The sequence below is a fragment of the Exophiala viscosa genome, assembly GCF_022695815.1.
Source record: "Exophiala viscosa unplaced genomic scaffold EDD37scaffold_12, whole genome shotgun sequence".
NCBI classification, from domain to species: Eukaryota; Fungi; Ascomycota; class Eurotiomycetes; order Chaetothyriales; family Herpotrichiellaceae; genus Exophiala; species Exophiala viscosa.
In genome coordinates, this window is record NW_026944364.1 from 293,170 (window position 1) to 316,803 (window position 23,634).

General features: G+C 51.6%; 7 protein-coding genes across 7 annotated transcripts; 3 read left to right on the forward strand and 4 right to left on the reverse strand.

Moving 5' to 3' along the window:
* Positions 1-1,314: 1,314 nt before the first annotated feature.
* Positions 1,315-6,235, reverse strand: EDD37DRAFT_159178 (double-strand break repair protein MRE11). The gene is made up of 2 exons (XM_062809718.1): positions 5,656-6,235; positions 1,315-5,603 (listed from the first exon to the last, which is right to left on the reverse strand). Exons 1-2 carry the CDS (start codon positions 5,853-5,855, stop codon positions 1,625-1,627), a joined length of 4,179 nt encoding a protein of 1,392 aa, XP_062666440.1. The 5' UTR covers positions 5,856-6,235; the 3' UTR covers positions 1,315-1,624.
* A 1,133-nt stretch (positions 6,236-7,368) lies between these two features.
* On the forward strand, positions 7,369-10,883 carry EDD37DRAFT_159258 (mitochondrial ABC transporter ATM). Its single transcript, XM_062809719.1, has 2 exons — positions 7,369-8,117; positions 8,173-10,883. Exons 1-2 carry the CDS (start codon positions 7,734-7,736, stop codon positions 10,678-10,680), a joined length of 2,892 nt encoding a protein of 963 aa, XP_062666441.1. The 5' UTR covers positions 7,369-7,733; the 3' UTR covers positions 10,681-10,883.
* Positions 10,884-11,251: 368 nt separating this feature from the next.
* Positions 11,252-13,247, reverse strand: EDD37DRAFT_653615 (XRCC4-like factor-domain-containing protein; the record flags this gene model as incomplete). The annotated part of the gene is made up of 2 exons (XM_062818594.1): positions 11,252-12,286; positions 12,336-13,247. 2 exons carry the CDS (start codon positions 13,245-13,247, stop codon positions 11,252-11,254), a joined length of 1,947 nt encoding a protein of 648 aa, XP_062666442.1.
* A 514-nt stretch (positions 13,248-13,761) lies between these two features.
* On the reverse strand, positions 13,762-14,190 carry EDD37DRAFT_653616 (uncharacterized protein; the record flags this gene model as incomplete). The annotated part of the gene is made up of 1 exon (XM_062818595.1): positions 13,762-14,190. One exon carries the CDS (start codon positions 14,188-14,190, stop codon positions 13,762-13,764), a length of 429 nt encoding a protein of 142 aa, XP_062666443.1.
* Positions 14,191-15,653: 1,463 nt separating this feature from the next.
* On the forward strand, positions 15,654-17,516 carry EDD37DRAFT_653617 (uncharacterized protein; the record flags this gene model as incomplete). The annotated part of the gene is made up of 3 exons (XM_062818596.1): positions 15,654-16,111; positions 16,158-17,120; positions 17,171-17,516. The coding sequence occupies 3 exons, from the start codon at positions 15,654-15,656 to the stop codon at positions 17,514-17,516; spliced, it is 1,767 nt and encodes a 588-aa protein (XP_062666444.1).
* Positions 17,517-17,910: 394 nt separating this feature from the next.
* On the forward strand, positions 17,911-19,991 carry EDD37DRAFT_159334 (fungal-specific transcription factor domain-containing protein). The gene is made up of 2 exons (XM_062809720.1): positions 17,911-18,173; positions 18,229-19,991. Exon 2 carries the CDS (start codon positions 18,309-18,311, stop codon positions 19,806-19,808), a length of 1,500 nt encoding a protein of 499 aa, XP_062666445.1. The 5' UTR covers positions 17,911-18,173; positions 18,229-18,308; the 3' UTR covers positions 19,809-19,991.
* On the reverse strand, positions 19,946-20,833 carry EDD37DRAFT_612774 (phytanoyl-CoA dioxygenase family protein; the record flags this gene model as incomplete). The annotated part of the gene is made up of 1 exon (XM_062815391.1): positions 19,946-20,833. The coding sequence occupies one exon, from the start codon at positions 20,831-20,833 to the stop codon at positions 19,946-19,948; it is 888 nt and encodes a 295-aa protein (XP_062666446.1).
* Between the last annotated feature and the right edge of the window lie 2,801 nt (positions 20,834-23,634).

Genomic DNA, 23,634 nt, shown 5'->3' on the forward strand with positions numbered 1-23,634 from the left:
AAAAGCAGATGCTGGGAGGGGGAGGCAGGTCAGCTTTATCAAATCCAGGTACGGACTTCGTGAATCTTTCTGAGAGACGGCCTAGCACCAGTCATCCAGGATCATTTTTGTTGCCAGTTGGTTACCCGAAAAAACCCAGCTTCGCCTACCTTGAATCCCTGATGTTTTCGTGTTGAACCTGCAACTCACCATGGGAGCAAGGCTGGTGAGGAGGGCTGGGTCCGGGCTGCGAATCTTTCTTAGCCTGGATGGGTCGGTGAGGAGGCTAGACATGCTAAACAGGTCAATTTGACCGGGGTAAAGAATGATGGGTATGGCCTGATGCAGGAACAACTCCTTCACTAGGATCTGATGTGAGCAGTTAGTGGGTAGTGGACTGGTCAGCTTTAGCAAGCAAAACCACATGGACCGAGGAATCAGAGAGGGGACGTCTGTCCCATATGCCTCTCCGGCCAACTGTTGCTATCATTGGCCCAACGTGGTTAATATTGGGCCATTCCCATCGCATAATAGCCGCAAAACGAATCCCTGAAGTTAGCTAAAGCAAGTACGGTATGGTGTGCAGAAGGAATAGAGGAGTAGCAGTGGTGGATTTTGAGAGCCGCAGCAGGCTTGTTGGCAGTGTTTTGGTAAGGCCCTCGGCCTCCTATGGCTCAAGTTGGAACTTTGCCAGATGAGAACTTGGCTAGATCGAGATCGGGTTGCTGCTATGGTAATCATGATTGGTTCGAATTGCTGCGGTGATTCCCCGTGGAGGGGTCACCGTATATTTATATAGTGGGATCGCTAAGCCCAAAATGTTTACCTGCACCAGGCTGGGTGTGGCTGATAATGTGCTGTCCAGTCCATCCCACATATGAAGAATTGTTTTGGATTAAAACCTCGCGTAGCCCCAGCACCTGATCTTTGACATGCCACGTCGTTGATGATGATGGTGGCTTGGTAGAGAGATCATCAGGAGAAGAAGGCCACCACCACAAAACAAAGTGAGGCCGACATAACATCAGCAACCTACCACTCCGCAAAAAGCTTGGGGAAGGCTACCTAGGGTCTCCGTAGGCTAGGGATTTGTGGCGGGGTTCTTGTACAACATTCGCTTCCAGAGGAGTGATTCCAGTGACATATCGCCTTGCTACTCCTCGCCAGTTGATGCATGCAACTCGCATTTGTTGCCGAGTCGTAATGTTACTGGGCAGCCCCATCCAGATTCGAGCATGAACATCATCCCGAAAACAGCTGCATCACGGAGGCCTTCACCCACACCTCTCGGTCACATTTCAACATGGCTTGGTTCTCGCAGCTGCCATTGCCAGAATCCGTAACTCACGTCCATCGACGGGCATACTAGCTTTTCGGACAGAAGCCGGTGGTGCCATCTTGGCTCCACTCTTGTCCTGACTGGCTGAGCTTTGGTATAATTCGGCTGCAAACCATCAACTTGACGTATTCAACGCCTATCCCGACTTGTGTTGAGAAAGGGTTGTCGTGGGCTGACTGTTTCTGGCGCTGAATAGCTAACAATGTGGTTGGTGGCCTTTATCGAGTGCAACATCTCGTTTGGTCGTGGAGAAGGGACGACAGCTAAGGGTTGGGTTCGTCGTTATTTGGTGACCTGGTTGCAGACTCAATATCTTGACTGGTAGGACTGTGCGCTCTCTTCGCCTGGCGTGACCAATCGAACACTTTTTCGTGAACTGCTGAAGCCTGCCATACGACCTCGACTGCTTTCCCGCCTGCCGGTCAAACTCCGTTCATCACTGCTTTGGGTACCTCGTTCACCATCCACAGAGTTCCGAAGTGAAACTCTAGCTTTGTCAACTGCAGGACTAGCTGTAGCTTGCAAAGGATCACGCTTAGCGGAGCCGCGTCCTGACCCGGAGCCACGTATGAGTCTCGCTTCCTCTTCCTGTTTGATGTGTTGCTGGACTCGCTTCTGGCGCGTGAAGCCCGGCCCGCAGTCGCAACCGCAGCCTTGAGTTGGACATGTTCCTTCGCTGAAAGGTTGAGCGAACCATTCCATCAAACATGTCACATGCCCAGAATGGCCGCAGGCATGGCAGAACAGCCACATGTTTTTATTCCGTCCCCAGGCAACGATGTTGCTAATCATAGGCTGAGTCAACGGGCCGCAGGCTTCATCCTCAGTCAATGACTGACAAATCGGGCACACCGATGTGGACTGCTGACACCGCTCACATACGCTGTGGCCAGAAGCCATCGGACCTTGGCAAGTGCTGCAAACAATGGTCAACCTTGTAGGATCTCCGTCGTTGAGACTGGCGCCAGCCTTGTTGTTACCGTCCGTGGTAGTGTACAATCTGGGATAGTCGAGTTCCACGCACAATTTTCGAACTAGTGCCGCTGATTGAAAGATGCCCATCTGCTTCAGAAATAATAGGTGATTTTCAAAAATACCTTCAATTATACGATACCCGAGATGTGGTGTCATCAACCGGTCTGCAAGCCTTTCGAACTCATCTTTCTCGGCCCTTTGGAGCTTCCGAAAGCTAGCGTGGAAAAAGTAAGGGTGGACATGCATCAGAAGGTGAGCCGCAAACTGTCCGTGGCCAATTCCGTTGTCCACATCATAAGCGATGCTTTGACAGATCAATGGCAATGACGACCATGCGAAGGGAAGCTTTGGCTCATACCGGGACAAATCGATGGGACGGAAATCCTGATAGAGGTATGCCTCACTGTCCAGCTCATCAATGGAGACGATGCTTGACAAACCACTTCCTCTCGGAGCGTCACTAGTGCTGACATCTTTGGTATCATTCAGTCGCATGGGATTCGAAGTGTGTATCTGCGGCCTGATGATTGACGCGTTTTCCTCGAAATGAAATATATCCGGCGACGACGACATTGCTGTGTCAAGCTGACAAGCTAAAAGAAGCTCTCGTTCAGGCTGGGCGTGCCACTGAGTTTTGTCTTCGTCGACACTTACTGGGATCGCAGCATGACCAGCATCGTAAACTCCAAAACTCATGTCCAGTGGCGTTTCCACACCAGAATCGCGACTCTCCTGACCCTCGGACATGTCGCTTGGATCTTGCGTCAGCCTTGGCCGTTTGCTCTGAGTCTTCTGTGGCGACGAATCCCCAGAGTCTTCATCGAGGTCAGAATCGTGGTCGACCTTCCCTCCCTGGCTCGATACAGATACACGACCACCGCCGTGAGGAGATTCTAGGGATCGGCCAAGAGATCGTGCCTTGTGTGAGCTGTCCGTTGATGCGGAAAACATGGGAAAGCTTTCCCCGGAATCATGCCTGCCCATCGAGGCGGGCGTGTTGGCTGACTCATCCAAGGTGAATATTGGCCTGGCTTGTACGCGGTAATCTTTCAGCGCCGCCCTTCGTTCTTCCTGGGTCTGTTGTTGGCTGCCTCCGCCCCTTACTCCCATGCCGTTTCGTGGCGACTCCTTTGTAGGCTGTTCTGGAGATTTGACTGCTACGACAGGCTCACTCCTCGGTTGATTTCTCGGTGACTGTTGAGGCCTGGCGAGCTCTGGCGAGGATGGCGCGGATGTTGTTACTTGCCTTTCATTGTCAAGCAGGGCACGAGCTGCAACAGCCGCAGTTGAGTGAGAGCTCAAAACAGAAGGCGGGAGTGGTGCGATATCGTCGATGCTGTCCTCGCTGCTGGTTTGACTCCACCGTTTACGATCAGAAGCTGGAGAGTCAGGTAGGGGTTTGGCAAGAGGTGTCGTCATGTTGGATGTACTATCTATATCCATTCCAGAGATTTTACGCTCCGTTCCCCCGGCGCCCTTGAAGAGACTGCTCATCAAGTGGTGTGGCTTACTTTCACCCTTCGAAGTGAATCCTCGATGGGGCAACCCGGCCAACGGCGATAGTCCAGGTCGACTGCTCACTCCAGATCGGAAATTTTCCAATGCCTGGCGTCTTCGAGCAGCATCGGCTCTTCGCTTCGCGCGGTTGGCGTCCGCCCAGTCCTTGAGTTCGGGAACAATGACTGCGGCCAAGATTCTCCAGGATTGTGACATACGATGCATCGATACAGCGTCACATGCAGCCGCATTCTGGTGAAATGCATCCTCTAGACGATAAAGGATATCATCTGGAGACCGCATCTTCTCGTCCTCTGTAGATGGGCACGCATAATTTGAAGCAAGATACTCGACAATTTCTGGTTCTGCGGCCACACCTTGAATATAGCCTGCCGAACCCACTTGATCATTGCTAAGCAAGCCGGGCCGGTCATTGATTGTCTGGTCTAAGGGAATGACTCTCAGTTTATCATCGGTCGAAGGCGGACTGTTAGCTTGAGACTTGTTGGATTTTGAGGATATAAAACCCTTGTCGTGTCTTCGGGAACTGCTTGCATTCATGGTTTCATGGAGCCCCTCGTCATCTGTGAGGCTGCGACTGTTAACGCCGTCGTCACCACCGCTTATCTTATCTTGTGGGATGCTCAAGAATCCCAGAGCCGCATCATCACGACTTGACAGCCGCTGCGATTCTCGATCCTCAGAAAAGGTGTAGTATTCTCCGTCCGGCATGAAAGTCGAAGCTGATGGTGGCAGCTGGTTGCATAATGGCATGACATGCTTGACATCCCACTGCGTAAATATGCCTTGGTCGCCGACACTCCAGAGCATATCCTTGTTAGCCCACAAGAGATCGTTCGCGGGGGTGTCAAATCGATCGAGTTCTCGGAAAGGGAGCTGTGGCCTCCGGAGATCCCAGATGTGAAGACGTGGATCTTCATGGTAATAGGATATTGCGACTTGGGTGCTCTGCCAATGACTAGGACCCGTTGTGTCCGTAGTTTCACAAACAGGCCTCCATCTGATATTTCTGATTGCATGAGGAGCTCGAAACTGGAGGACCGGCTTCTGCCGCCTGTTGTCGCTTTGAAAATCCCACACTCTGGCAAATTTGTCGAATCCGCCTGATATCACATGACGGCCATCTGGGTGCCAGTCGAGAGAGTAGCATGCTTTATCATGGCCACTGATACTCAACTTCGGAGCAGATGGGTTGCGTGCATCCCATTTCTGGATCATTCCACCATCGGCGCAGATTGCAAAGTCCAACGGGTCTACAGGAGACCACCGAACATCTCGGACAGCGCTTCGAATGTCAAAACGCAGGCGCGACTTTTCAGGCTTGGGTTCTCGCATGTCCCATAGTCGGACTGACTTATCTTGGCTAGCAGACAGTAAGAGGTATCCCGCAAAAGGATCGAAATCCAGCTTGTTTATCTGGCCGGTGTGCTCATGAAGCCAGGCAAGCTCGGTCTTCAGTCCCGAGGCTTTGAGGTCGTATAGAGCGATGCGGCCATTTGTCGCTGCGGTCGCTATGATATGTGCCCAATCACCTGTTGACCATCGTACGTCTCTTGCAGGTAGATATTCCCTGCGCTTGCTAGCCCGGTTTGACTGGGGCGAGGTATAGGCCGAAGCATAAGAGTTGATAGCCGCACGAAGATTCAAGTCCTCGGTGACCTTGCCTTCATGAACATGTACAGTCTTTAGTATCTCTTTTCCGGCTAGGATGGCATGTGTTCCAGACTGGTTGATATCGAGCGCCGCGATAGGTATGCCGGTACGGTGGGTGGCTGTTTGGGACGACAAAGGACTGTACAGATAAATCAGTATGTCTTCCAACATCAAACGGAGGCTTCTCAAACCTGTAATCTTGTATGCCCGTGATTTGGCGCAGCGCGCGATCACCATCGCCCTGTGCTGGGCCGCCATGAGACTTTGCGCCAATGTGTTTTCCCCATGGTGCAATGATCCTCTGCAATTGGCCGAGTCGACTTGGTGGAAGAGGCGGCGCCGGTGGAGGAGGGAGATTTTGCTTCTCAGATAGTTGGACCAGATCAGACATGGTCTTTCCCCTTGTCGCATCAAGGGCACCCGCTCACATGCCGACCGTCAATGACGACAAAGCTAGTGTTCGATGTGGATGGACAGCAGTCATGGCTCGCAGGAAGAGCCATCATTGGGACAGGTAGCGAGAGCATGCGTCTGGGTTCATGCGGTGAGGCTGCACAGGAAATGCAGTCAGAAGAAGAGCCACCAGGGCATCCATAAATGAGCATGTATTGGGTATCGAGAAGTTGTCAAGTTGTGAAAGATTTGGACATGCGGATCGACGGAAGCGGCGTCAAATCCGGGGATGCAAGTGACCTGGAACTTAGGCGGTACTTACGCTTTTTAGGTTACCCACGCTTGCCTATTAGGCTCTTAATGGGTGACCCCAGCACACGACCAGGGATGCCATTGGAAAACAAACAACACCACATTGCAGATGCACAATATAGAAACTGCATAGTACACCGCTACTGTCGGTAGACGCATGGCATTAAACTCACGGATGCTGTCGTCCCTTACATTCCGAACGAGTCGCGTGGTCTTGGGCATCAAAGACTGCTGGCATCATGATTTTTATTCGCATGGTAGCCGAACGGCCACAGGGGAAATGCCTTGAATACCATCCCGTCCGAATGCTTTTCTCTGTCTCTCGAGTCAAAACTGCCGCTGAATATCCTCGTCTCCTCTATTCGTCTTTATTTGATGCAGCAGTGCAGCATCATGTCATGGATTCGGAGGATTGTTGCCATCATCGCTGCTGCCGGCATCATCGCGACGCGAGGAAGAGGAAAGACTAGACCGTGCATAGTAGAAACTTCCTCACTTTTCCCGCACCCAGTACTACCAGCACAGAATATATCATTGTCTCAAGAAGCACTTCATCGGCAACCATTCTCCTTTACACATTCTATCATATTACTGCTGAATCAATACCTCGGTGATATCTATTTGTCACAAGTACACCCAGTTTGTCATTCTGTCAAACCCGGCGAGCGTCGACTCTTCGAACCTTCGATTCTTGCTGTACCAAATCACCTCTTACACCCACTTTTATCATCTCATCCACGGCATCCAGCAGTGCAACACCTGTGACCTTCTCATCTCAACACCTGACATTTGATAGTTTTCGACGATTCGTATCTAGTGAGAAAACTAGCCTGTCAGCCGCGCCCCTCGTTCCGACTCTTCCACCAACAGCAGCCCCCAATACCAACAGTGAGCACCCCACCATCAACACACTACGCGGAGCCTACACCCTTCAGCGAGTCACTAATGGCATAATACGTACTGAATCGGGACTCATCTCGCCCACCATTGGCACAGACCTCGAACAGACTTCATCACGCGACAAGCGCGACCTCTAAATCCTCGATCCAGCCGAAGCGAACCCTACCCATGGTCAAACCTTCGAGCCCTCCAGCCCTCCCATTCAAGACCCAAACAGCGATTGCCCCCCAGTCAAGGGCCCTTTCCCCGGCTCGCCACCAGCAGGCCTCCTCTGTCTAACGTCGTCATTCGATCACGTCCAAACTACACCTTCAACTATCACTCGGTCCATTCGACCACATAATCTATTTCATTTCCTTGCCTCTGCTTCTCGTTTGCATTTGGCTGCTGTAATCGTTCCTTCTGTCGCTCGCTCAGGTTCGGCATCGACATCAGCCGGTCTTCATCAGTGGCGGTCCAACCGTCAGTCGACCGTCAGAATTTTCCTTGGAGACTCCGAGGCAGCACAGACGATCGGCTTGTCCCGCATCGTTTTCGGTGAACCTAGCACGCTTCCCGATTCTCTAGAAGAGGGAACTCGAAAACCAAATTTCTTTAATTCTGGGCGGCACATCTCATTTCAATACGGCCTTGAACAATCAGCGTCCGCAAGGCTTGGTGGAATATGCATGGAGAAACGGATGTGGGCGCCCTTCAAACCGCTCTGCGGGTGCTCAGTATAGCCAAAACCGCGTACCCCGCCATTCTCCTGGTCATCTTTCTCGTGGGCTTTATTGTGCACGGTATCGTCACTGCACCAGATGATGGAGACAAGGTCAAGATTCATCCCATGCGTGGGCCAGGTGGAAGGCCTCTGCCAGTTCGTCGCAAATCCGCCAATCAAGTCAAGGAAGCTGCGGCCGTTAGCAATTTGCCTTCAGCGACCAAAACGTTCTTCAACGTCATCCAAGCCGGTATCGTTGTAACGTTTCTGGTCAACGCGGGTGTCCTGCTGTTTGAGACACTGTTCAACCGTGCTGACGAATGGTGGCCTGGCAAGAATGCTGTGGTGAGTGAAAGGCGTTCTCTTTTTCGCTTTTCAAACGTCCTAATTGTCATGATAGATATATGTCATAGCATCAACATTCGTCTGGCTTCTGGTTTTCATCTCCATACTGGACGTCAAACCTTCACCAAATGTCATCCATTTCATTACTTGGATTACTGCAGTGCCGCTAGAAGTGATCATCATAGTCACAAGTTTGCGGATCTACAGCGTACCTCATTATGAACCTCGGGTTGGTGACCTACTTGGTGGACGATTCCGCGAATCGATAACAGCCTGGGAAGCTGTCGAAGTCATTGCCTATCTGATCAGATTTGTCCTGCTCCTCGGTGCATGCATCATCTTTTTGAGTCTCAAGTATCAGGCTCGAAAACCCAAAGACTCGGATGCCCCATCCCAGGGTGAAAGGACTCCTTTGCTTCAGGGAGATGCGGAGGCAGGGCGTCAACCTAACGGGCATGCCCATGGCCAGGGGCCCACGTCGGAGCCTAAGGAGCAAGTCGATGCCTGGGCGAAGCCAACAGAGGTTCCCAGCATTACCTGGTATGCTTATCTGAGAGGGTTTGTGTTGCTGATACCATATCTATGGCCCAAAAAGTCCATGAAATTACAACTACTCGCAGGAAGTTGTTTTCTCATCATGGTCGCCCAGCGAGTCATCAATGTCTTCGTGCCTATCCTGGTGGGCAGGATTACAGACGCTTTATCAGGCGATGATGGCAAAGGAGTCCGAGCACCTTGGGTCGACATCGCCTTGTACATCATGTTTAGATGGCTTCAAGGATCTCAAGGCATTCTATCCGCAGCCAGGTCCATACTCTGGATCCCGGTCGAACAATACTCATACCGAGCCATCTCAACAGCTGCATTCGAGCATGTGCATGGCCTGAGCGCAGAATTCCACACAGGGAAGAGAACAGGAGAACTAATATCGGCCCTGAACAAGGGCAGTGCCATCAACTCTTTTCTGGAAATGGTAACTTTCCAGGTCGGACCTATGGTGTTTGATCTGATCGTGGCCGTGGTTTATCTATCGATCAAATTCGACGCTTACCTGGGTTTGGTGGTTGCGATGACTACGTTCCTGTACATCTACGTTACTATACGGCTTGCGTCGTGGCGGGTTGCGCTGCGCCGAAACTATGTTACCGCTGAACGTGAGATGGAAGCTGTCAAGAACGACTCCCTACATTCTTGGGATACAGTGAAATATTTCAACGCGGAGGAATACGAGTTCGGCCGCTACAGATCGGCTATCAAAATGATGCAAAAGTTCGAGTATTGGGTGGATGTAACCTTGGCATACATGAATACTGTGCAAGGTGCATTGTTCATGATTGCATTGCTCATTGCCAGTTTCATCGAGGCCTTTGAGGTTGCTCAGGGTGATCAGACCGTGGGGAAATTCGTGCTTCTCATAACCTATATGGCACAACTGCAGGGACCACTGAATTTCTTTGGGACTTTCTATAGGGTCATCCAGTCGAATCTGATCAACGCAGAGAGGATGCTGGAATTGTTCAAGGAGCAGCCTCACGTCGTTGACCGAGAAGGTGCCGAGTCATTGACAGACTGCGCCGGTGACATTATCTTTGACAATGTTTCATTCAGCTACGACAAGCGGAGGAACGCTCTTGACCGATTGTCGTTCCGATGTGCCCCTGGCACTACGACCGCACTTGTGGGAGAATCTGGCGGAGGCAAGAGCACCGTGATGAGGCTGATATTCCGATACTACAACCCCGACTCTGGGGCAATCAAGATTGACGGCAAGGACGTACAGGACATTACGATCGACTCACTTCGAAGGTACATTGGCGTGGTTCCTCAAGATTGCAACATGTTCAACGAATCGATCATGTACAACCTCAAGTACGCGAATCAGAATGCCACAGACGAGGATGTGTTTAATGCTTGCAGAGCGGCTTCGATTCATGACCGAATCCTGGAGTTCTCCGATGGTTACAACACAAAAGTGGGAGAACGAGGTGTCCGCCTCTCTGGTGGAGAACGGCAGAGAGTGGCAATCGCACGAACGATATTGAAGAACCCACGCATCACTATGCTGGATGAAGCCACAGCTGCTCTGGATACCGAAACAGAAGAAAAGATTCAAGAATCGTTCAACACTCTTGCGGAAGGACGGACCATGGTTATCATTGCTCATCGCCTCAGCACTATCGTCGGCGCAGATCAGATTCTAGTGTTGTCGCATGGCACGGTCGTTGAAAGCGGGACGCATGACGACCTTATTGCGCTTGGAGGCAAGTATGCAAGCATGTGGCGCAAGCAGTCCAGGGCGCAGAAGGCCGCTGCCGAGGCTGCGGAGCTTAGAACGCGGGCCAAGAAGGCTTTGGAAGAGGCCGAGGCCGACAGCGCCTCTGTTAGTGAGGAGGAGATTGAGCACGCGAAGAAGAGAGACAAGGGATTTACTAAAGGTCACAAAAGGGTCAATTTCAGCGAGAGCAGTCACTTACGATCAAGTTGGCAAACTGACGATAACGATGGGGGTAACAACTCTAGCGGTGGTCATGGCCACTCTGGCAAACCACCCGGGCATCCTTAAGCGTCGAACAGGAAGGCGGCTTTGTGGTCTTATCCCGGGCTGGACAGCACTTGTGTTGGGGTCTTTTCGGGCTTTCTTCTCGGGGTTTGCTCCTTCTGGTACTTTTCGTTGCTAGGAAGCTGGTAAAAGTTTGACGAGTATTGACGTTGGCGGCCACGATGAACGACGAGATTGAGCATTCGGATGACAAGGAAGGATGTTGACGGTGAACGACAGCAGTGCCGCCAGATAGTTGGCCACCAGCACAGGTTCCATACGACAATGATGAAACGGTCGAAAAGTGACAGGAAGAGTTGTTCACAAAAACGGGAGGTAATTTGCTTTTGAGATCGAAGTTGGCACAAAAACCTACGTTCAGATTGGATCACCACTGGTTATAGAGTATGCCTTTTTCGGGCTTTGAATAATGGGTGGCCTCGCGGCGAGGGAGGAATCGGTGGAAAAATCTAGTTCGCCTTCTTTTCCAGGCGTACAAATTATGAGCAACACAGACCTTTGTCAAACTCTTTGTCGTCCGTTGCGCCGGTTGTATCCCGTTTACCGTAGCAAGAGGGCTGCGGAATGACTTGGGCTAGAAGCGCCTTTTCTTCTTCGCACCCGCGTTGGAGGCAATGGTACGTTTAAGCTCCATGCGACGACGGTTGGCTATCTCTTCGGCCGTCTCCTCCTTCTCCGGTTCAGGCTCTTTGGCTGGTGGAGCCGTGGCCGAGTCTGGCATGGGAGGCGATGACTGCGGCTCATTCTTTGCAGTCTGGCTTGGTTTGTCGCGAGAGTGAGAGGCTAATTTCTTTCTTGTGGTGGGAGATGGTGACGGAGAACTTGTGTCGTTGTCGTCGCTCTGATCGGTACGCTTCGTTCTCGGCGTTGATTTCTTGGTGCTGGATGGAGGTTCCTCCGCGATTTCCTCGTTCTGAGTAGTATCTTTCTTGCGGGCGCCGAGTCTGCCTAGTCTCCTTCTCGGCGTGGTTTGAGAGGGCGCCTCGGACGCGCGGTCTTGTGCAGGTGCCGGAGAGGTCGCGGCGTCGCTTTTACTTGGTGTCGCTGTTGCTTTGCGTCCGATGCGGCCTAGACGGTGGCGGGTGGGTGTTGATGTGCTGGGCGAACGTTTAGTGTCACGATCGAGGTCCAGGTCCAGGTCTGAATCCTCGTTTGGGTCTGGACTTGGAGAAGGGTTCTGGCGCGTATTGGGTTTCGGTGGCGGTGCTGGGGATGGAGATAGGCTTGTGGGCTGTTTCTTGCGAAGACCGCCTGGTTTCCTGTTCGGCGTAGGCTTGTTTGTGGCACGATTACGCTGGGAGGAGCGGCTGGCTGAGATGAGCTTTTCGTCATCCTCGTCCTCACTTTCTGAGGCTGTCGCTGTAGAGTCTGACGCATTCGAAGGGCGACAGCGTAGTGCTGGTGGCGGTTCATCGTCGACTTTGGCTGGTGTTGGGGATTTTGACTTGGCCTCCGATGCTCCGAATGATTTTGTGGCGCTGCGACGACCTAGACTGCCTATCTTGTGTGGCTTTTCTTGCGGTGGAGGGGTTGCATCCCCGCCCTTGTCTTGGGTCGTCTTATTCTTGGAAGGCGATTTGTGCTGCAAGTCTGGCGGTGTAGGTTGGCGCTGTGAGATGATTAAGGTGATGACCTGTCAAGCGGTCCTGGCTGCTTACCTCGAAATCATTGTCTGAATCCGTCGCCTCATTGTCTGGACTCGGTTGACGACGCTTGCTTTCCCTTGTTGAAGGCTTGGACTGTTCGCTGTTGGACTTTCCAGGTCCTGGATCGACCTTGTCTGTCGTGGAGAGCTCCTTGATCCAGTCCTCGTGTTCTGACTTTGTGTGTGCAAAACACTTCTCATTTCCGCGCACGAGGTTACTCAAGCCGGTGCGATCGGCACCTTCATAGCCTTCATCGTTGGCAAACTGCTTGGTCCACGCTTTCTCGTCAAAACCAGCCATGCCCGGGACGTGCTTCTTCGCATCCGTAATTGAGACTTGTCCGCCTTTGCGGGATGCCATGCCTGTGATGCCAGGGAATATCAGGCCAAGGTCTATCGATGAGTTGCCAACTCGGTCAAGGAGACGAGAAATGACGTGGTCTTTTTCTTTGATGGTTCGGAGGAGCGACTTGACCTTCTCGCCTGAGACAGCGACTTCGTGTAAGCTGGGTCGTAGGATGCGCTCGGCGAGTTCGGACGCATCGCGAGGCGTGAGCTTGAACGTCCATTCTAAAGGCCGTAGTGGCTTTGGCAGGTCGGTTTTTGTCTTCAGAAGCAGTAGTTGTGAGTTTCGCAGGTCTTGTCTGAGAAGCACGTTGTCGCCATCTTTCAGACTCTTGCCGATCTTGGACAGCAAGATGTCGAATTGGTCCGATGAGACGGACGGGTCGATGCTCGCGTGCTGACGCGCTGCATGGCTTAAGATGTCGTATTTGTCAAGGTAGCACTCCCAGATCGAGATTAAGTCGGTCACCAGAAGTGTGAGTGACTCGTCCTGGGTGGTGAAGGAGTAGAATAGCTTTGGGCATTGTTTTCGTGATGGGACCTGGAGTTCCTGCCACCCCTCGTTTGCTGAGTCGGGCATCATCGAGTCAACAGTGCTACCATCTCAAGCTCAAGGTCGGCACCCGCAGTATTCCTAGTGTACGCATTGGGGTGGCGAAGTCCAGTGGCCAGTCACTAGTCAGACAGTTGGTAGCTGCATGGCGTTCTGTGACTCCAGTGAATGTCGGTATTCACTCAATGATGAAATGGAAAGCGAGGTCAGCGAAGGACAACTTCGGCGACGGGAATATTTTATTCCAGATCTTGGCAGCAGAGTACTCGTTTTAGTACAGCAGGACATGGGATCTTCGTTTGCGAGATTTTGTCCAGAAATTCAGAGATCGATCAGTATTGAATCCGACACTTTGCGATGTATATAGGACTCATCGTTGAGGACCATGAGGCTATCTAGCATACTCGATTGCAGTTCATCGACATATTCAAACTCTAGTCACGTGATTTTGGGAATCTTGTACTGAACTCCGGAAGAGGGATAGTGCTGCTGTTTCACCATCAAAATTACCTCAAGAGGCTTAGTGTACAATTACGGTGGATCACAGAGTATCCCTTGTCGGGTTTGTCCAGCACTTTGACTTCGCGGTCATTGCACTGTTACCAGCCTCATCCCCAGTGTTTACCGTCCCAACCTTTTCTATCAAAGCCACACCTGTCGAAATTGGCGCCCTGGGCCTATGGCGAATCGTGCGTGGGATACATAGAAGATCCCCAACCTTCAATTCCGCCGTCGAATATCCTTGCCGCTCGCTCTCCGACTCCGCCGTATCAATGTAGAAAGGACCACCAGAGACACAGTAGAATACTTCATCGGTGTCTGGATGCGAATGCCAGATGAAGTCATCTTCCAAAGTCGCGAGCTTGATGGAGTGAGAACCGTTGAAGGAGAGCACATGCTGAGGCGTCCATGGTTTTGTGATTTTCGAAACTCGGTCGGGCAGGTTTTGAACTTGGTTTTCGATAGGCATGACTTTCGAAAGTACCGCAGTAAGGTGGTCGTGCTTGGGTGAGGGTGTCAAGTTACAAAAAAATGGAAGGGACGTTGATCCTGACATGCTTCCGGAAAGGCTTCGAGTATGGTCACTTGATCCATGACTAAGTTTGGTTTGTTGGGTAGATGGTCACAAAAATCTTCGCGAATGTGAACAGCTCTGGGTATATACCTGCCGCCATGACACTCTACGCTTGCGCAGTGGCAGCGCGAATGAACCAAGGTCAGGGAATCAGCACAGGTCATGTCACGAAAACTCACCACCTGCGCGAAATCTAGTTCCAGAGTTCACGATGTGACCGGTAGAATGCCAGTGTCCGCCCTTTGACGATTGCAATTTGCCAAAGGGCGGACTTTTCGATACCACCAGGCAATGGTCGAAGGGTGAATGGAAGTCACAACGGAGTTGTTGATTTTATCCTCCTTACCAATGCTGCAGCGGTGATTAATGACACCGTCGTGTTAATGGAAAAAATAATCGTCCGTTCATGGTGCATCATGGGATATGTTGGATAATGAAGCGGCCATGTAGATTTCAACGATTGGTCTCACAGTTGGAGGAACGTCATACTCTGTCTCGTACCATGTTGTCGCTAATCATTTGCTATCATCAACTGAAGATACATTGGTCACATACATATGCATTTAGACGCTGCAAGAGAAACCACTCCTACACTACTGCGGCCCAAAGATACAGTATGAGACCGAGGTTGACTTGGAACGGCTCCGTAAACGAATGAGACGACAGTGATGGAAATGCTGCTTCTTCCCGTCGTTGTTTTAGCAAGCCAATAAGACAACGTCAAAGACCAGCCTTGGCAAACAAGTTGTCTTCAAGCTCTGTCTGACTTCGACTCTCTTCCAAATTATGTATCCCATCACTTTTGCCATCAATGCTATCCTCCTGGATTATATATATATACTGCTGACGATACTAGGAAGGCTGTGCTGTTTCCCACATGTCGATCGCTGCAAAAAGCTCCGGCGCCAGCAGGTTCCGTTGAGGGATTCGTTTCAGAGGCTCGCTTGGCCGGCGCGTACCTGCAGCACACACCTGGATGCAATGTGTGCCAACCATGTTACACCGAAACCCTATACATCCTTGGTCACAGTACCGAGGACATGGTTTCTCGCTCTGAATACGTGCCCATTGACCAAAAATATTTAGTGCGTTTGCGACGACCCCGAATGCCCCTTGCCAAAGCGCCGTGACGACACTGGTCGAGGTGTCTGCCTTAATGCGTTGGAAGGGGTGGTTCTTGTCTGCATATCATACTAGTAGTCTCTGGTCGATGCCCTTTCTCATTGTGGACCACTGTCCCTTCTTCGTGGTTTCCGTTACACACGGCTTGTTCCTGCGAGACAGTCTCTTCCCGTCTCATTTGTTGAAGCCAAATTTGAAAGCAACATCGATATCATAGATTGTTTTTGGCTACAGACATGCGTTCCAAAGCCAATATCGCTAAGCAAAAGGTCGACATGTCAGGGAAGCCGGCCGTGGATGTCGTTGTCAAGGAAGTCAGAGACATGCAGAGGTTTAGTCACATCCACTGGCGAGCACCAACGATTATGGGCGCAAGCTACCTCTGCGGGTTCATTGTGATCGGAGTGCACCACGGCTTCTATCTCCTTATGAACGGAGAGCCTGCCAGCAGTGCTTTGCTCCAGTCCTGGGTCAATCGTGCTGGCACGGCATTAGCATTCCTCGCCAGACTCTGTCTGGCTATAGGGACAAGCGTTGCGTATGATCAGTGGATGTGGGTTGATCTGCATGCGAAACCGCATGACATGAGGTCCCTGGATGCGATGTTCTCAGTCCTTGGAAACTCGTTTGAGTTCTTGCACTTTCGGATCTGGTCACGCAAGCCAGCACTTGCATTCATTGCTGCCGTTACTTGGTGAGTATATTCCTTTGTCACGTTGCTATGGCACTAATAATCCTAGGCTACTGCCAATATCTGCTGTGTTTACTCCCGGAACGTTGTCTGTTCAAGCCGTGTTGCAATCCAATAACGAGAGTCTTCGAATCGGCGAACGAGCATATACCACTAACTCGGACCTCTACTGTGGTTATGGGACAGATCCGGACGGCAACACCACCTCATACGTCGAGTTGGCAACCGGTCTCTTCGTCCCCACGATGGGTACAGTGCTCAACAATGGGGTTCTGCCTGTCCAACCTTCAACAACTAACCTCACATACCACCTTCAATTCTATGCGCCCGCTGTCACGTGCAACCAGTCCAGTGATGAAGATTTTCAATTGGCGAAGGGCGCGATCCTTGAGTATGAAAACAGCACGAGTACCAAAGTCTTTTACATGGGCTGGGTTCCGCAGCCTGGCTGGGGGCCCGTGGTGAACGGCTCCTTCTTTGCTTCGGATGATGTACAGCTGGGCAACACCCGCTTAGACCTCGTGTCTCAAGATGCCGCTCGAGTATTTATATACCTCAACACGACAGGATACGATTCTTCGGGCAACCCGACACCATTCAGTGGCACGTCTTCTGCTCAGATGATCACGTGTGCGCTCTACAACGCCTCTTACGATGCCTCTTTCGAGGTAAACAGCACAGGAACGCAGCAGGTAACGGCATCTACGAAGTTTCAAAACTGGATGCCCGCCCTCGAAACGGTGCCTGGAGTTGCTCAAACCTCTCTTGTCAGCCGCCAAATGAACATGCAAGCAGTCATGGACGTCTTTGGCATGATGCTGGTTGGCCCCATCACGTTTGGACTCGATGGATCAAGAAGCATCACTTCTGTGTATGCATTGCAACTCAATCAACAGATGTATCCGGCTCAAGTCGGCGAGGACCAGACAACTCTTACTCAGCGCCAGCTGCTGCGCAACGAAGCGATGTTTCAAAACATTACTCTTAGCATGCTCTTTGGACTTGTGAATGGGTAAGTGAATCACGAAATGATTGGACAAGGTGTCGCTGACAAAGCTTTAGACAGCCTGGCGAGGACTCACTTACCACGCCAGCTGTTAGTCAATATTTCGAATCACAATTTGTGTATGAACCTCGCACGCTGCTTATTGCCTATGGGGTCAGCGTGCTTTTCGCACTTGTTTGCATTTTGATGGGAGTTCATGCACTACTCCACAATGGCGCTTCTTATACGAACTCCTTTTCAACGATTGTGAGGGTGACCAGAGACCCAGCCCTGTCAAGGTTGATTGCAGATGAAGGAGATCTGCAGGGTGCTGAACCTGTGCCTAAACACGTCCGAAGGGTGGTGCTTCGGCTTGGACGGAGCGCGAAAGTCTTACCCAGCAATTCTCCAGCCTGGATATAGGGGTCTATGTCTCTCTCTTTGTAGAAGCATCCGAAGACTGTGTCGAATTTTACGTTGTGACGGAAGTCTTTACAGGTGCTGAGTGCTGATCCTAAGGGGGCCATTCTCAGATGCCCGGGACGATCCCTGCTCGAATGATCGGCTAAGCCAGCCCTTTTAGGACCTTGTAGACTACTTAGACCTTGTACAATACATACTATACTATCTCATGAATGATGATGTCTGGCCACCGAAATCCTGGCCTGATGTGGTTCGGCGGAAGCTACTTTCAAGTCAATAGACCAGCGGCTAAACTTCTTCCCTGGTAGGCACGCCCAGATGATGACAACGGAGGGATGGCCTGGATAAATTTGATATTTGACAGACAGAAACCATTCCAAGCATATGGGGCTCATCGCCGACAGAACTTCGCATCATTTTGTTTGACGACAACTTTCTACGCTATTCCATGTCGGGTAATCACGATCATGCCAGCATCTGCCAGCACGCAACCTCGGCCTCACCTTATCTCGGAGGAAGTGTGGCCATCATTACACATCATAAGGAAGTCTAGATATACACCAACGCAAAGCTTCATGATGCTTGCCTTGCCAATCGACATTCGCTGACGAAACAGCTGCGGGCGCTTCGCCGAACGTTGATATCCAAATATTCAATGTTTATCTCTCGGTGAATTGGCCGATTCTCACACCTTCTGACCATGTCATGTTAGCTGCACTCGCATGTTTGGTATGAAGAAGACTAGGACCTTGTGTACTATATTTGGGACTCCAGAAAGACCTGTGCGCCATCATGTCATCAACACGTGCCAAGTGGACGCGGAGCAGGACCGGCTGCTGGACATGCCGGAAAGCTGGCTACAAATGCGACGAAACCAGACCTGAATGCGGACGATGCAAGAGGCTGAGCATCACCTGTTCAGGTTACGGCAACAGAGTCATCTGGCGAGACACAGCGACCGTAGAATCAGGCACGCGGAAGAGGAAACGCAAGACCGCCTCGGAAGCATCACCAGGTATCTCTGAAGAGCGACAATCTGCCACGCCTTCTGCTCTCAGCACTATCTCTTCAAGCAATGACTCGCCAATATCCCTGCGCTCGCACGAAACATCAATAGTTCTCACACTGTCACCCGGGAGAACACCCTCTGATATACCTCCAGGCATGGGACTCGAAGATTACCAATTCCTTCATCACTGGACGACTGTAGTATCTCCAATACTCTCAGTCGCCTCCAAAACCGAGCACAATCCATTCAGAGAGCACCTTACTCCCATGACCTATAACATCGGTCCCCTACGCTACACTGTCCTATTCTGTGCTGCGAAGCACCTCTCAGCACTCCATGGCCAGCAGTACGGAGGCAAGCAGATACTCCGCTACCAAAATCTCGCGCTTCGCCATCTGAACGAAGCCCTTGGCAGCTCAAACGAAGCCACCTCAGACTCAACCCTTGCATCGGTGTTATTGATGCAATTGAGCACCCTTTTTGCCTCAGATGAGGAGCCTCGGGCAGACCACCTGAATGGGGCGAAATGGATCATCACGAAGCGTCGCGGTTTGTCCTCATTATCAGACTCTTGCGGAAGATTCCTGGAAAGTCTCTTCCGATACCACGATGTCATGTCCTCCATCACTCGTGGTGAAAGTCCGCTTCTCGATCACCAGGACGACTTAAATGTCGATGGCGACGAATTTCTAGGAGACATCGCACCACTTCTAGAAATCATTTCCCACATCAGCATGCTACAGCCACGCAAGCAGGTCGTTGACCAAGACTTGGACGATATCGGCCATGAGGACCTAATTGAGTCGGTCCGCCTTGCCAAGGGCATGGAGCTCGAGACTCAGCTCAAAGATTGGACAGGACCGTCAGACGACCCGGATTGGCTCAATTTGGCCGAAGCATTCCGCCATGCCGCCTTCATCTACCTCTATCGTGTCATCTACAACATCGGGGCACCCCATCCCCTCACCCTGCAGCATGCAAAATGCTGCCTCGATGCCGTGAGACTGACCCCATTGATGTCACCATTAGTGTCTGTTCACGTCTGGCCAATCTTCACGGCTGGATGCGAGTCCATCGATCCTTGGGATCGGGCTTTCTGCCGTCAACGGTTACAAGACATGTTCCACAAGCGCAAGTTGCTTTCACTACTACGAGTCCAGCGTGCGATGGAAGATGTATGGTCCCGCAAGGACCAGGAAGCCCTCCATGGTGCCGACCAGGTGTGCAGGGTCGACTGCATCGCCGTGCTCAAACAAAAAGGAAGAGAGGTAGAACTCGGCTGATATCAAATTATTGTCCTTGTCTGGACGATTTTACGATGAGACGCCCAGACTGACAATGGTCGCTTTTCAATCATTCAAATATCCTACTAAGCGCATGCTGCAAGAACACAAGAAATCAAGTTCCTTCGATTCCACATCTACGGCAGCAGAGAGAAGTCATGATCGTGTCTTCCTTGAAGATAATTATAGTCTTCATCCACCCACTCAACACACGGAACCAGCCGTCCCCAATTGATCTTTCCCTTCAAGCTCTTTGGCAAGAAGAACGTCTGCTTACTCCGATACCAAGCCGGAAAATGAATCGTCACCAACATCACTCTCGGGTCGTCGGTCTGGTTCGGCATACCAGCATGCCACAGCCGGAAATCACGAATGATCAACGACCCTTTCGGCAGCGTCGGCTGGAGAGGTGGACTGATCCTGCGGCGCTCCTCGATCAAATTGCGACGAACTCCGTCGCCGGACAGCTCGGGTGCGTCAGACGAGTTGGGGTCTGTGTCCGTGTGACTGCCTAGCCAGATCTCGGTGGCACCGTTCTCTGGAGATGTGTCAACGAGGTTGACGTTGATGCAGAGCCCAAACGGGATCTTGGGGAAGTCGAAATGCACATCGACATGAACGGGTTGGCGACTGTCGGCTTTGAAAGCGGTGTTGGCGCTGTAGAAGCGCATGTGCGGATTTGGCCCGAGCATGCATTCGGTGATGGACACGGCCCAGGGATTGGCGATGATATCGTCGAAGACGTACCCTGGTTCGACTACGGGTTCTTGCTGGATGTTACCTGTACGGGGCCCGAAGTTGCGGTGCGTGTCAGGGTTATCGTAGAGGATTTGGGCTTCTTTGACCATACGCTCGTTTAGTTTATCGAGGTGACTCGGGTCGATGGCGTTGGTGATGGCGCAGATTCCATCGCGATGGAGTGCCTCGATGGCTTTTTGTAGATTATGTGATGAGATTTGTTTGCTTTCGAGTTCTTGTGGTGAGAGCGTTATTTGCACGAGTTGAGGTTGCGGAGTTGCAATCATGAGGGGCAACGATGGCACCGAAGTTCGAGGTGCGTTCTAATGGTATTGTGCACTAAAAAATCGCAGCCCTCTGAAGCATTTGATACTTTTTATGAATCTGGGGTGAAGTGGGGAGGCGTGATCAGTTACGTGGTTGTTTATGCCATCAGAGGAGGAGAGGGCGTTATCGTCGATGATTGTCCGCTTGCAGTAGTTGCCTCATGTGGTGATGCAGGGTCGTTTCGACTGCTAAAATTGCCGCATCAAGTCTAGTTCGATATCCCAGGCTGTTCTGACTAATCGCCTGGCATGAAGCGGCGACGACGGTCTAAGTCCTAGTTCTAGGTTACACATCCTGACATGATAAGATGACGCAGACTGATACGGTCTGAAGTGCATAAGCCTGTTCAATGGTGGTATTCAGAAACCCTTTTGTCATTTTGGTCAAAGCCTGCCTCACATTCGCACCCTCCTGAACTGATACCTACCACTCCGTGTGTGCTACGGAACAGTATATATCATGGCAGCAATACTGAGCCTCTCGAACTCTAGCGTTTCATGATCTTGTAGGACTCATCACTGTGCAGCACTCTTGCGTCTTCTTTTAAGCTCTTCGCACGAAATACTGATAGAGCCCTTGCCCATGACCGCTCAGGGGATATACTAGTACCATATGCGTGACAGGCCCTGAGGACGGCAGACATCGATTTGATGATTTCCTCCCAGCCCATCGTAGACTTGAAGCACAGAAAGGGGGACAGGATCATGATTGATGCCTCAGGCACTCGCCACTGTTGTCGATTTTTCTGAAATACCTCAAACAAGTGTCTCTCAATCGCTCGTATGGCGTATTGGAAGTCGCGCCGCTTATGTTGGAGGTCTATCGCATCCCGCGCAAGTCTGTCTTCAATGCTGCTGCCTGCTCGTGATCGACATGATGGCAAACACAGAGTTGCAGTCGATGTGAAGATCTCTCAGGACGAAATCAGGTGCTCCGACTGATCCTGATCAGATCAGATCGTGGGAAAATTTTCGGTCAATGGAGTCGGGGAGCTGGCTGTTGAACCCGATGGCAAACCGTTCTTTCTCTCTGAGAGTCACTGATCCACATGGAAATCTTCGGAATGTCGCTCCGGGTGCATCTGAGCAGCTCAAGTTGGTTCCCTTTGGTCAGATAATTGAAGGCATAACTGCGAATCGGTTCGAGGAGTTGGCTCTCGGTCTCGATGGAGCAAACTAGCCTTCTCTCTTGGACCCTTCAGTCAATGGTCATATATCTTTGGAACGAGATGAAGTCGCTCCGAATGACTCTGGTGGGGTCGTGCAATTGCGATCAGATCTGCTCGTCCAAAGACTTTTCGGCCAATTGATTCAAATAGGTGCTCTTGATCTGGATGGAAGACCCGTCATGTTCGCCGTAAAGTGCCGTCGGCGAAATCTTTGAGCGGGCGAGTAGATCTGACATGGGTCGGGTGGGTGGGTCAGATCTGGTAACCGTTGGCTCGCGTGGGCCACACGTTCTTCAACGGCCATAGTGGAGCTGCACACGCAAAAACACGACTGAACCATCGGTTTGCCATACAAGGGTGGAGGTTTTGATATCTCCTCTCGCCGTTTCAGCCTCGCCGCTCACCATCCGTCGCCTTTTGACCACACCACCCAAGTAGTTGACTTCGCGCATCTTCTGGTACTCATTCAGACCCAAAACATGTTCAAGCATCATGCGCGGTTCACTCAGACATTTTGGAAGAAAGCAGAGGGCTTGGCCGGTCCCTTTGCCCTATATATCCCTGCTTTTCCCTCGATCCCTCATAGATTTTTTTTCTTCCTTCGAACTCACTCACACAAAGCCAGAAGCAACACATACCATCAAGATAAATCACACTCCAGTTCATCAAGATGGGTTGCTTTCAAAGTAAGTCTGCCTCCCTCGAGCCTGCCCCTGCTCCTCGCCCTGTTTACTTGAACACTCCCCCTCCTGCCTCTTCTGCCTCCTCGCTGGCAAGTAGCACCGGCCAGGGTAGTCGGGCTCAGCCGGCATCCTGCGCTCCGGCACGTTACTCCAGTAGCTGCTACTCTCCGACTCCGTCGGCTCATCGCAGGTGGCTGTACAGTGAAGACGATCTTCGAAGGTATTTTGGGAGCTCGTCGACCATCGCTGTGCCTTCGATCAAAATCCCTGAGAAAAAACGTGTGCGCTTTGCTCTCCCATCAAGGACTAGCTCACACGGCTCAGGCAAGGGCAGCGGTGTATGAACCCAAAATCCTGAGAAGTCGTCCCAGCTGGGCAGTCACGGCGTTAGGTCGGTGGATGTTCGCAGGGTAAAGGCGTGCGGAGATGTCGAGGTAGGGGGACAAGGAGTGGGATGGTGGACTTGGAGTTGAGTATGGTGGTTGTGTGAGAGGTGGTAGACTCACTTGTCATGGCGTGAGTACAGATGCTTTGAGAGAAAAGAAGATGACGCGCTCAGTACCGAAAAGCATTGGGTTCCTTGGAGTTTGTTTTTTGCGTGTGTTTTCAAGGCGTTCGGGGCGTACTGGCGTTTAGGCGTTAGGGGCGTACGGCGTTGGCGTTGGTGGCGTTTGGGCGTTCGGGGCGTACTGGCGTTTAGGCGTTGGGGGCGTACGGACGGAGCTTCGGGGCGTACTGGCGTTGGCGTTTCGGCGTTGGCGTTGGGGGCGTACGAGGTGTTTGCTTTTAGCCCTGCGATGGGAGGCACCTTCACGTGGTGCAGGGTGTGAGTAGCAGCTATGCTGTGAAACCAAGACCTCCCTTGTACATAGCAACGTTTGTATCATCTTCGCCATGCACGAGGTGTTGG

Coding starts and splice junctions, on each gene's coding strand:
- EDD37DRAFT_159258 (XM_062809719.1), top strand. CDS start 7,734: ATGCATGGAGAAACGGATGTGGGCGCCCTTCAAACCGCTCTGCGGGTG. Junction 8,118..8,172: donor GGCCTGGCAAGAATGCTGTG/GTGAGTGAAAGG, acceptor TTGTCATGATAG/ATATATGTCATAGCATCAAC.
- EDD37DRAFT_159334 (XM_062809720.1), top strand. CDS start 18,309: ATGTCATCAACACGTGCCAAGTGGACGCGGAGCAGGACCGGCTGCTGG.
- EDD37DRAFT_159178 (XM_062809718.1), bottom strand. CDS start 5,855: ATGTCTGATCTGGTCCAACTATCTGAGAAGCAAAATCTCCCTCCTCCA. Junction 5,604..5,655: donor ACGGGCATACAAGATTACAG/GTTTGAGAAGCC, acceptor TTATCTGTACAG/TCCTTTGTCGTCCCAAACAG.